Source organism: Octodon degus, unplaced genomic scaffold (genome assembly GCF_000260255.1).
Source record: "Octodon degus isolate 3935 unplaced genomic scaffold, OctDeg1.0 scaffold00288, whole genome shotgun sequence".
NCBI classification, from domain to species: Eukaryota; Metazoa; Chordata; class Mammalia; order Rodentia; family Octodontidae; genus Octodon; species Octodon degus.
The window spans coordinates 1,020,539-1,033,325 of record NW_004524864.1 but is presented as its reverse complement, the minus strand read 5'-3'; the positions used below and the strand labels follow the sequence as shown (position 1 = coordinate 1,033,325).

At 41.4% G+C, this 12,787-nt stretch overlaps 1 protein-coding gene across 1 annotated transcript in view; it reads left to right on the top strand.

Moving 5' to 3' along the window:
• Positions 1–12,193, top strand: part of A2m (alpha-2-macroglobulin) — a 49,385-nt gene extending 37,192 nt beyond the window's left edge. The window contains exons 26-36 of the mRNA XM_023707415.1: positions 735–932; positions 1,204–1,278; positions 1,698–1,878; positions 3,773–3,996; positions 6,023–6,241; positions 6,358–6,485; positions 7,147–7,237; positions 9,064–9,132; positions 10,862–10,964; positions 11,674–11,715; positions 12,050–12,193. Coding sequence (XP_023563183.1) covers positions 735–932; positions 1,204–1,278; positions 1,698–1,878; positions 3,773–3,996; positions 6,023–6,241; positions 6,358–6,485; positions 7,147–7,237; positions 9,064–9,132; positions 10,862–10,964; positions 11,674–11,715; positions 12,050–12,066 — 1,347 coding nt within the window. The 3' untranslated portion in view covers positions 12,067–12,193. The remainder of the gene's footprint in view (positions 1–734; positions 933–1,203; positions 1,279–1,697; positions 1,879–3,772; positions 3,997–6,022; positions 6,242–6,357; positions 6,486–7,146; positions 7,238–9,063; positions 9,133–10,861; positions 10,965–11,673; positions 11,716–12,049) is intronic.
• Positions 12,194–12,787: the final 594 nt, after the last annotated feature.

The following is a 12,787-nucleotide window of genomic DNA, read 5'->3' as shown; positions in this document are numbered from 1 at the left end:
TATATTCCAATCCTATCAGGATTTGTATTTTAGACCTATTGCAGATTATACACCAATATTAATTAGCAAGGCAACAGGAAGAAAAGCTGATATTCAAATACATATGGCTTAGACTTGTTTCCAGATTTCATCCTTAATAATATACCAAGGTATTTTCTCTAAAATAGCTCCCATAATTGAGTCTTTAAATGATATAGCAGTGACTGTACTATAGAACTTTCAAATAAACAATCTCCCTCCCTCCTGGGGATCCCACTTCTGGTCACTGTAAGTGGTAGCTTTCGCCTGCAGAAAAGATAGATCTGGGTGCAGGGAAATCGCTCCCCCACTTTCTGAAACATTAACCTCATTGAAATAAAATGTCAGTTCTCTGCTTATATTACATTTTTTTAGATCATACTTATCTTGACTAAAAATAAATGTACTTGATGGAAACAATTGAGAAGGCAACAGTGATATCAAACGTATTTTTCAAATCTTTAATGTAAAGCCAATTAGAGTTTATTGTATGTAAGAGCTGCATATGAGATGGTTCCTTGCATAAATAACCCAAGAAAAGTAAATTAGAAGTAGATGGACATCCTGTGGCAAGGGGGAGTGGGTCAGCCAGGAAATACTATACCTAGCACATTCGATCAGAGCTCAAAGGAGATAAAAGCTGTTAGTAGACAAGAAGTAGCGATAGGTGGAAGAAGCGTCCCACCAAGCCTGTTGCCACAAGGTGGCTGTTAAAGCACTGTAACAACCTAAATATCATCACTTCCGCCCCTCTCAGGCTCACGGCCTTTGTACTGAAGACATTCTCCCAAGCGCGAAGATATATCTTCATCGATGAAGCCCACATTACCCAAGCCCTCTTCTGGCTCTCCCAGAAACAGAAAGACAATGGCTGCTTCAGGAGCTCTGGGTCACTGCTCAACAACGCCATGAAGGTGAATTATTCCAGCACTAGTTTTGAATTGTTTGTTATGATATCTGCAAATGTGGTAAGAACAACTAATAATGTAAGGACTTCTGAGAGAAGGCATCTGAGGAAAATAAAATGTGGGTGTAGCCAAGAAAGAAGATATGGAACTTAGATTGGCTGTGGCACTTGGCCCAGAGGGGACCGATACGAATGCCACAACACAGAGAATAGAAAGCTGATCGGTGACTTCCTTGGAAGCTGAACGGCTCACATCTCTTCCTCTTGCATATTCACAGGGAGGAGTAGAAGATGAAGTCACCCTCTCTGCTTATATCACCATTGCCCTCCTGGAGATCCCACTTTCGGTCACTGTAAGTGGCAGCTTTCACGCACAGAAAAGATAGATCTGGGTGCAGGGAAAGTGCTCCCCCACTCTCTGAAACATTAACCTCCTTGAAATAAAATGTCAGCTCTCTTACACAATGCTGATGCTTCCCAGATCAGCAGAGAATTTGGTCAAATCATTAAGAAAGATTTATACCTTCCGAATGATGACTTCTGGCTATTTCTCCCCTTACTCTCTCTCTCTCACACACACACACACACACACACCCCAAAAAAAAATCGTAAAGATTTGAGCACTATTCCTGCCTTCTGAAAATGAGAATAGCAGCTAAAGATACTATACTCTCTGTTGGTAAGAATGACGAGTCACTGTGCAAATGCATTTGCAAAACACCTTTACCTCCTGTGCCTCAGTGCGTGCCTGGGTGCTCTTGTTCTTGTACAGCATCCTGTTGTGCGCAGCGCCCTGTTTTGCCTGGAGTCAGCATGGAAGTCAGCAAAGGAAGGCACCCACGGCAGCCATGTATACACGAAGGCGCTGCTGGCCTATGCCTTTGCCCTGGCAGGGAACCAGGACAGGAGGAAAGAGATCCTGACATCACTTGACAGCGAAGCTGTGAAGGAAGGTAAGAGCACACCTGAGCCACCTGAGTCCTATGTAACTGTATTATGAACCGCAATGCAAAGGTTCCCCATTCTTATCTCTGTGGTCCCCATCCCCACCCTTCCAAACATATTTTTTATAAAATCTAGGATTTCTTAATAAAACCAGACACCAAAATATAAGAGGGTGCAGGTGTAGCAGTAAGAAGCTCAGCCTTTGGGGACTCACTCCAAAGCACATTACATCCCTGATCGTGGGCACATCGTCCTTTGGTGTGTGCTGAGATTCCCTCATCAGTGAAATGAGGATTATAATAGTGTTGACCTCATACTGATGGTTGTGTAAGTGATTGGCTGCTTGCAAAACGCTTAGTATAGTGTGGGGCACATAGTATAAAAATAGTAGCTACTGTTACTGAGACGTTCAGTTCCTAATATATACTGAACCTCTACCTCCTGTATTGTATCATCTTAAACATAGGGAAGGATAAAAGGATGTAACCCCAGAAGTAAGTTCTGATGTTTTAATCACATTTCACAAGAGTGATAATGGTGACAAACCTATTCACGGTCACATATCTATATGTACCTTGATCTACGTGGAAGGAGGACTAACAAATAGAAAATAAAATGCAGATGATAAGCCATCCAATAAAATATAGCCTTCCTTTCTCATTTAAATGTGCCACTGAATATTTTAAATATATTGAAAAACATTTCAGATCTCTAAAAAGGTATAAGTAGTAATTAGAAAACACCTGTACAACTCCTTTCCAGCCTAAAAAATAAAGTATTAGAGATACAGGGGAAAAAATCCCATTTACCTCTCCACTTACAGAGGTAATCATGATGCCGAACCTGTCGTTACAATTTCCATGAATTTCCTTTTATGTTTATTGTACATGTACTCCTAAATACTGTTCATAATCTTAATAGTCTGCTTATCTTTAGATATCCATTATCATTCTGGGGTATTTCCACAGCTTAGATTTTTGTGTTGCTCCTTATATTTCAAGTTCCACATTGCGCTCCCCAGAGTAAGTGCGCCTGTTAACTTTAGTTCTCCAATTCTCACTGCGCGGGAAATACTATAATACATAATTAGGTCTTAATGTGCACATCAGGTTTTTCCCTGTGGGCTTTTGCTTGGTATTTTTTGCTCTCACAAGTGGTGCTGCAGTGCGTACTCCTGTCCCTGTCTCCTCCTGCGTGTATCTCTCTCCAAGTTGCACTTGGAGAACAGCAGTGACTGACAATACACTAAGCGCATCTTGGCCTTTGCCGGAGCTTGTAAGTCATGCTCCAAGGAGGAGATGGCCTCCCACAGCAGCGTCTATGGGCTCCCATTATGTTACACACCTGTTGGCTTTTGGTTTTTAAGAGTTCTTCTAGAGGCTGGGGAGATGGCTCAGTGGAATAAGCGCTTCCATGGCAAGCGCAAGGGTGTGAGTTCAATCCTTGGTTCCGGAAAAAAAAAAAAAAAAAGAGTTCTTCTAATATCTTTTCAATCTAATGGCCATGAATGCTATTATATGATCTAGGATCTTAACAGAAAATCTCTAAGGACAGGGAATTTAACACAGTCTTGCTAAGGTCTAGATAACATGGGAAAGAGGAAGTAGACACCATCAATGAGAGTCCTTCTGGGTCATTTCTTTATCCCACTAACCCCACTGCAGTACAGATCTGAAAACACAGATGCCTGTAGGCTCCCACTTCTGGCAACATTACCCCCCTTAACTTTGTGTGCTGAAGCACCTGAGTTAAGGTTTACCTGTAAGAAAAAGCATCTCTATAAGGTATGAAAGATTACAATTAGAATGCAGCCCTTACTTCAGCTCTGGCTTGGGTTCCTTCGTCTTCGATTAAATACAAATATTTAGTAACTTGTAAAATAATCTTTTTTCTCACACTCAGATAATTCTATCCACTGGACACGACCTCAGAAACCCAAGGAACCAGAGGGACATTTATACCAGCCCCAGGCGCCCTCTGCTGAGGTAGAGATGACGGCCTACGTGCTCCTGGCGCACCTCACAGCCCAGCCGGCCCCGACCCCAGAGGAGCTGACTTCTGCAGCGCGCATCGTGCAGTGGGTCATCAGGCAGCAGAATTCCTATGGCGGCTTCTCCTCCACCCAGGTAGGTGACTCCCAGAAACTGGTACTTCACCTTCAGGCAGCGAAAGTTGTCAGTATGTTATAAACACATAGAAGGAGGAAAAAAAGTTGTTGACAATAACTTGAAAGGTTATTGGTATACAGGTATAATGAGCAACAAGTCAACAGAGGCTGAAAAAAGGGCTCATCACAATGTCCCATTTTCTTTCACAACTCTGCCTTCCTGCAGTAGGAGTAGAGCGCCAGCAGAATGAAAAAAGAGAAACACCTCTCCCCACTCTTGGGTACATTTCAGTGATCTCATCACATTCAGACTGTTCTCAGAAGCTCAAAATCCAGCAATCTCTCCTAGCAAATCCCTCCTGTCTTCCTGTGCCCCTTCAGGTGTCCCCACCAAACTCACACACAAATATTTGTTCACTAAGAGAACAATGAATTGTCCGTATTCCTCCAACCCCAGAAGCCTACCTGCATAATCATGTACCTATGTAACTCATTAATAGGTACCCAGTGGGAGGTTCCATCCTCAGAGAATGTAGCTGTCAGCCTACTTATTCTAAAAGAGAATATGACAAAATGCCATCTTATCTTTTTCCCATTATATTTAATCTCTTATTTTTCCATGTAAGTGAAAAAAGTTAAATGATTTTCATTAAAAGCAGTTCTCATTCATTTCTTAGACATCTGTTACTTAAAAGCTATCATTCAGACTGAATATCAAAGAATATTAAGAATATGGCACAGATGCTGGGGAGATAGCTCAGTGGAATAAGCATCTGTCTGGCAAGTGCAAGGTCCCTAGTTTGATCCCCAGTACCAAAAAGGAAAAAAATATATATATATGGCACAAGAAGGTGGAACCACTGGGCACAAGAATTGATCCGAAAGAAAGGGAGAGCCCAAAAAGAATGCCATGAAGCCCAGAAGATAATCATTATAATCGTCTTTTACATCCTCTGGAGAAATTAAAGCATAACCCTGATATGGCTATGAGAAAACTTGCACTGTCTCAGAACACAGAGGAACAGGATTCCTTTGGGGAGATGGCAGATTGCACTTTGGTGGTGGCATTTTGACCACAGTTGCCAAGAAAGACATCATAGACAAATAGCTAATGCCGTATATTTTTCACATCCCATAATCCACATTAGAGAAGAAAGGATAAATTTTATTTATTTTTAAAGGAAATAAAAATAGTAAAAATATTAGAAACAATACAGAATTTCATGAAACAAAATAACAGGAATTCAGCAACAGTTGTTACATTGCATAATGTTGTCTTCAAATTAGTTGCTTAGATTACAAGATAAATTTTCTAATGAAATAAATTTCTAAGACATACAATCCAAGGTATATATGAATACTATGTTTCCAACATCTATCTAAAGATTGTAATCAATCTTGAAATTAGAACCTAAATGAAGTAATGAGGGAAATGGGATATTAAAACTCCTTTATAGTAGTCAGCATGGAACTTGGAAAATATCCCAGACTTTGAGGTGCATTCTTATATGTATTAGTCTGTTTTTCATGACTATAACAAAATACCTGAGATGACTAACTTGATAAAGAAAATTGATTTAGTTAGCTCCCAGTTTTAGATGCTGACTGCCTGAATAGCATGTCACCGGTGCTGAGCACCCTCCTCTACCTCATGGCTGGTAGCAAAGGCAAGAACAGAAGCAGAAAAGATCTCAAAGCAAGAGGTCATAGAGCTCAGTAGAGTCGCTCTTGCTTCTCCTATAACAACTCTTTCACAAGAACTATCTCAATCCCTTCCCATAGCATTATCCTCAATGACTTATGGATCTCCTATGAGAAGGGGCCGGGGAGATAGCTCAGTTGAATAAGTGCTTTCCTGGCAAGTGCAAGGTCCTGAGTTCAATCTCTGGTACCACCAAAAAAAAAAAAAAAACTTTTCTCTTAAAGGTCCCACTGCCTCCCAGGAGCACCCCTTGGTAGCTAAGCTCCCAATGCATGGACACTGGAGGGACAAGCTCCTCCCAAACACAGCAGTGCCTGAAAGTTCTCTCACTCCTCTCTTCCAGGACACAGTGGTAGCCCTCAATGCTCTCTCCAGATATGGGGCAGCTACTTTTACAAGGACTGGGAAAGCTTCCCAGGTGACCATCCAGTCTTCGAACGCATTTTCCACCAACTTCCAAGTGGACAACAACAACCGCCTGTTGCTACAGCAGGCATCTTTGCCAACAGTGCCTGGAGAATACAGCACGAAAGTGACAGGAGGGGCGTGTGTCTACCTCCAGGTGAGGACCTGCAGGAGTTTTTCTCGGCCTGACTCTGCAAGCAGTAGGGCAAACTGAGGAAGCTGAGAGAAATTCAGAGCAAGAAAAACGGCATTTTTGTCTTTACTGTCTTGTAGACGTCCCTGAAATACAATGTTCTCCCAGAGAAGGGCGCATTCCCATTTGCATTAGAGGTGCAGACTCTGCCTCAAGCCTGTGAGGAGCCCAAAGCGCACACCAGCTTCCAGATCTCACTGAATGTCAGGTAGGATTCATCCTCTCTGTCCTCTCTTCCATGACCTATTAATTTCCAACCTCGTCATTTGAAAGTTAATACTTCCCCTCCATAATAAGTAAAGAATATCATCCCTGGTCCATGAATGGAATTATTTTCTAATGTAATACAATATTATTCTTTGGTTATTCAGGACAGAACTCTTGAAAAGCTTAAAGAGAATGAAGTAATATTCTTATTGGCATTAAGTAAATGTCAGGTTATAGGAAAATATATTTATATGTAACAATATTCAAATAGCTATAGCCCTACAAAAATACACATGAATTTTATCATTTGGTTGGGGCATTACTCAGAAAAAAATCAAGAGGAAGTATCTATAATAAATAGCTGGCCTAGATTAAGAGCCTCACCCATGCATCACTACTAACACACAGATCCTCTAAGAGCACGCACTTGAAGTTTTAATTCTGCAGCTCTATAGCACGGCTGGTCTCTGGCCTCAGTAGGCTCTGTGCAAATTCAGATACATCCCGAGTTTTCTGAACCGTTGGAGCAGGATATCTGGGAAGACTAATTTGTACTTTCTAGCACTATTGAATATTTTGCATGAACACAGAAAGAGAGAGTATTTAATAACAGAAAGAAAAAAAAAAAAACGCCCTACTTCCTTCCTCCCCTGGATCTGCAGTTACACTGGGAGCCGCCCTGTCTCTAACATGGCAATTGTTGATGTGAAGATGGTATCTGGTTTCATCCCCCTGAAGCCAACGGTGAAAAAGGTAGGTTTGTTCCACACATGGATGGCCTGTTTTTATCCACTGTTTTATGTAGCCCTGATGTCTTACTTGCTTTTCTCATTGCTGGAATAGAATATACATCACCCACAAGTTAAAGAAGGAAAGGTACATATCAGCTCACAGTTTGTAGAAGGTTTCGGTCTGTAGTCAGCTGGCTGCAAAGCAGGGTGGCAAGGCAGAGGGGCACGTAGAGAAAAATAGTCCATAGCAAGCAAGATGGAAGGCGGCGGTAGCAGCAGGCCCACCTTCTGGTCGCCTCTTTATGTTCCATTCAGGCTCCAAGCCTTTTTTTTTTTTTTTTTTTTTTTTTTTTGGTGGAACCGGGGATTGAACTCAGATCCTTGCATTTGCCAGTCAAGCGCTTATCCTACTGAGGCATCTCCCCGGCCCCGGCTCCAAGCCTATTGATTGCCCACTCCCAGGGTGGAGCATCATTATCTACACCCAGAACTATGCTAAACCCCTTTAGTTATCACACACCCTTAACCCTAGCATCTCACACCCTAGATCCAGCCACCTCCAAGAAACCCACTCGTGACCAGTGAGGCTTTGGGGGGACATCGAGGAACAAGCCACTAACACCAGACTAAGACAATACTAATATTAAAATATTTACAATCCCACACTAATGAGGCTGAGGCAGGAGGATCACTGTGAATTTGAGCCCAGTCTGGACTATGCAGGGAGTTCAAAACCTGCACAAACTGTATAAAGAAAAATAATTCAGTTGACTTCTGTCAAAGACTTACATTTTCCCCAAAATCAGAAATATAATTTAGCACAAGTATCTGAATCCCCAATGTGAGCATTGCTTTCTGCTAGAAGCCAGCGGTCCCTGCTTCTGGGCAGCTTAGAGTCCCAAGAAGATAAAGCATGTAAACACTGACCAGAGGAAAAATGTAAGAATGACTGACATAAGTTATGATAAATGCTACAGCAGTGATGGAGAAAATGAAGCTGCCGTAATTCAGAGCAAACACAGGGGGCAGGAGGAGAGCCTCCTCCACTAAGAAATACAGTGTGGGAGCCCAGTCTGGTGGTGTGTACCTATAATCCCAGCACCCAGGAGGCTGGGGCAGGAGGATTGTGAATTTGAGACTGGTCAACTTAGCAAGTTCGAGGCCAGCCTGCAAAACAACAAAACCCTATTTCCAAAAATATCAACTAAAAGAAGGAAGGAAAGATAGGAGGAGAGAGAAAGGGGGAGGAAGGAGAAAAGAAAAGAATCCTGAAATACGAGTAGTTACCAATTACTAATTTGTGATATTTAGTTCCATCGTCTTCAGATAAATAAACTTCACTCTTGTGTCATACGCCATATGAACATTAAACCTTTTATCTAAATTATCCTTTGGGGTTTTTCTTCTTTTTTTTATGTATTTGGTACAGGGTCTCACTACGCAGCTCAGATTTGTAGTGATTCTCCTGTTTTCAGCCTCCCCAGCTTTGAGTTAATAGGCATGAGCCACCCTGCAGGATCTCCATGGCCAGCTCAGTCAGTGCACCCAGGGGTGGGGGAGTTCACTGAGCTATCTCACCGGCCCTATCCTTTGTTTTTATTTTTGCTATTTTATATTTTTACTTATAAAAATCATGCAAGAGGGGCCAGGGAAATGGCTCAGTGTAATAAGCGCTTCCCTGGCAAGCGCAAGGGCCTGAGTTCAATCCCCGGTTCTGAAAAAAAAAAAAAAAAAATCATGCAAGGGCATTCCACTCTCAAGCTTACTCTGCACATCAGAAAATCTTTCTGCCCCTCTGGATCCTCTGGGTTTCACTTATTTATTAACTTTTATCTCATTTTTCTTTAGCTTGAATTGTCAGCACATGTAAGCCGAACTGAAGTCAGCAATAACCATGTCTTGATTTACCTGGATAAGGTGAGCTGTGCGGCTATGGTGGCAAAAAAATGAAAACAGATAATTTGGGAATATCCATTCCATGCTAGAAATTTATGAACTCTAATATTAACTCCAATGCATGCTTTCCACTCTTTTAGTTACATTTTGTCTAATATTATGAATAGAAATGACTTCTTATAATCCTGGAACATAAATATTTCTAAGATTCTTACAAGCAAGAAATTACACACAAGAGCTGGGGCAATAACTCAGTGGTCTAAGCACCAGCCTGGCAAGTGCAAGGACCTGGGTTCAACCCCTGGTACCACATGCCATGCCGGCCACCATATAAACAGTAACAACTCTTGGCAATGATAGAGTTATATGAGTCAGGTCAGTTATTTAAGAAATAATTTGCCTTTCGGCCGGAACCACCATCTTCCAGTAATTTGCAAGAGGAGGGGAACCCAGTATATGTTTTCCAGGCCTTTTAGAAAGCATGAGGTTGTTCCTTTGGCTACATACATGCGAATCTACAAAAAAGGTGATATTGTAGACATCAAGGGAATGGGTACTGTGCAAAAAGGAATGCCTCACAAATGTTACCATGGCAAAATGGGAAGAGTCTACAATGTTACCCAGCATGCTGTTGTCATTGTTGTAAATAAGCAAGTTAAGGGCAAGATACTTGCCAAGAGGATTAATGTGAGTATTGAGCATATTAAACACTCAAAAAGTCGTGATAGCTTCCTGAAACGTGCCAAGGAAAATGATCAGAAAAAGAAGGAAGCCAAAGAGAAAGGTACCTGGGTTCAGCTGAAACGCCAGCCTGCCCCTCCCAGAGAAGCACACTTTGTGAGGACCAATGGAAAGGAACCTGAGTTGTTGGAACCCATTCCCTATGAATTCATGGCCTAAACTGGGGATGTTGCTCTACCATTCAGCACCTAATTGGCAGCTTAAGTGTTCTAGGTCCTATGTAAAAATAAAATCATCCTGTGTTGTAAGGGTGGTTTTCTTAGTTGAACAGGTATGTGGTGCCTTCTTACCTCAGAAATACTTGCAGCAGATTTTCACTGTACCCAGTAATTGTGTCTACCCTTTACTCTTCAGTATTTTCTTGCTTAAAGATATTGCTGAGGTATTGTGCATGTGTATACCCAAAAATTTAAATATTTATAAAGTATTTATATTGGCTTGAATATCCAATTATCATGAGGAAAAGATGCATCAAAATAAATGGAAGTCACTTCAGAAACAAATTTAAGTCCATTTCAGTTAAATAAATTATTTAAAGAAAAAAAAAAGAAAAGAAATAATTTGTGAAAATTTTTGTCTACTCTGAAAGCTTTCTACACAGTGTAAGGGCCCTCTATGGTCTTATTACTTGCTAAAGTTGGTTTCCAAAAAAAAATAGACAAATGCTTATTATTCATCTAGCCAAAGAGAAGGCAAGGGCCAGTGAAATAGTTCAATGGACTAAGCACCTGCTTAGGCAAACACAGGGATCAGGGTTCAAACCCCAGTACCACATGCCCTGCTGGCCCCACACTCAGGCATGCTCAGCTGGCCACTGAGACCAGACATGGTGGTGAGGGCCTATAATCCCAGATCTGGGGAGGCTGAAAACAGGAGGATCACTACAAGTCCAAGCTGCATAGTGAGCCCCTGTACCAAAAATATAAATTTTTTAAAAATGAGAGAGAGAGAGAAAGCAAAGTTCCCTGGAAGGTCATTCAACATCATTCAACTTCCTCTTGCTTTGTAGGTGTCAAATCAGACCCTGAGTTTGTCCTTCTTCGTTGTGCAAGACATAGAAGTAAGAGACCTGAAGCCAGCAATAGTAAAAGTCTATGACTACTACGAGACAAGTGAGTGAGAGTGGTTGTCATGCAGAAATTAAATTCTGATGTAAGGGATGTGTCATGGATTTATTACATGACATTCTTTTATAGCTTTATTTATGACTACATTAAGTATAATTCTCTACTTTTGTTTTTCTATGCCCACATGGTAAAAACTACTTATATGTCTCAAGTGCTAACACACAAAACTACAGGATATTTTGTTCCTTTTTGTTCAGAAAAAACAGCTGTAAATAATAAGTGATTTAAGCAAGTATAACATCTGAACTATCTTTCAGTTTTGGGGAAGAAAAAATGTAAGATTCTGTACTTGAAGCGCCAGATGAGATAGCTAAGCAGACTAAGCGCCTGCTTAGGCAAGTGTGGGAACCAGAATTCAATCCCTGGCACCACATGCCATGCAGGCCCAGCCCCCAGGTGCACTGAGCCAGCCACCAAGTCTGGGCATGGAGGTACAAGCCTGTAATCCCACTGTTGGGGAAGCTGAAAACAGGAGATAGGAGTCCAAGCTGCGCAGTGAGACTCTATACCAAATACATTAAAAAAAAGAAAGAAAGAAAGAAAAAAGAAAAGATTCTGTACTTGAAAGAACAATAGAAGGCAGCAAAGAATGTAGAGTTATGATGCTGACCTTTCGGATGCCGCATAGTTCCTCCTACATGGAAGATCCCTTCACAGACTTCCTGGAGTGAGTTTGCATTTGTTTGTTTTGCAGATGAGTTTGCAGTTGCTGAGTACCACGCTCCTTGCAGCAAAGGTAAGCAGTGCACAGTCCCTCAAGATGCAGTCAGGATTTCTCTGGCTTCTCCCCCAGATCTTCTCCTCGATAAAATTCTGTTGAAATGTTCTTTGGAGTTACCACATCGCTCACACTACATACTTGAAAAACCCATGTACGGGAGAGCGCCAATGACCAGCAGGCCTCACAAGTTCACTGGGCTATTTATTGGGCCCGCATCCACAGCGGAGTTCATTGTCCACGACGCTAAGCGGGTTTCCTTGGCCCTACGCCAACCAGATTTAATAGGAACGTCCTCTGCTGATGGAAGCACATGTCAACTTTAAATTTTCTTTTCTTTCCATTATCACAGATCCTGGAAATGCTTGAGATCCCCACACATGAGAGATTCCTTCTTTGCTGGAGTCCGTGTTCTTAGGAGCTCACAGGAAAAAAGAAAAAGTGTTTTTGTATCTCAAAGATTTCTTCAAATAAACATTTTTCTTATCAAGCCCTATCACTGTCTCCTCATTAGTTCCACCATCGTTATTGCATCTCTGTAAGATGCCAAACAGATTCCTAAGGAAAACATTACAAATAATTAAGAGCTGAGGGGATTCAAAGTATTTAAAAAGTTTTATTTATAGAACTAGAGAAAATAAAATCCATATGGAATCGGAAGAGACCCAGAATAGCCAAACCAACAGAGAAAAATAAATAAACAGAGCAAGCTGTATTCCTCAAGCTCTTGAATGGAATTGAGAGGGAAACAGCACTCCCAAAGTCATTCTCAGAACCTCGCATTATCTAATTTTTAAAAAAGAACTATAAGCCAATTTTTTTAATGAACACAGATGCAAAAACTCTTCAGAATGCCAGCAAACAATGCAATAATCATCAAAAAGACCCTATCTCATGACAAATAGAGTTCATCCCAGAGCTGTGAGGATGGTTCAGTACACACTGATGGGTAAATGTAATTCATCACATGAACAGAAGCAGGGACAAAAATGACACCATCGGGCTGGTGAGATGGCTCAGTGGTCTAAAGCACCTACTTAGAACAAGCTTAGCAAAACACAGGGACCGCGGCTCAATCCCCAACAACACA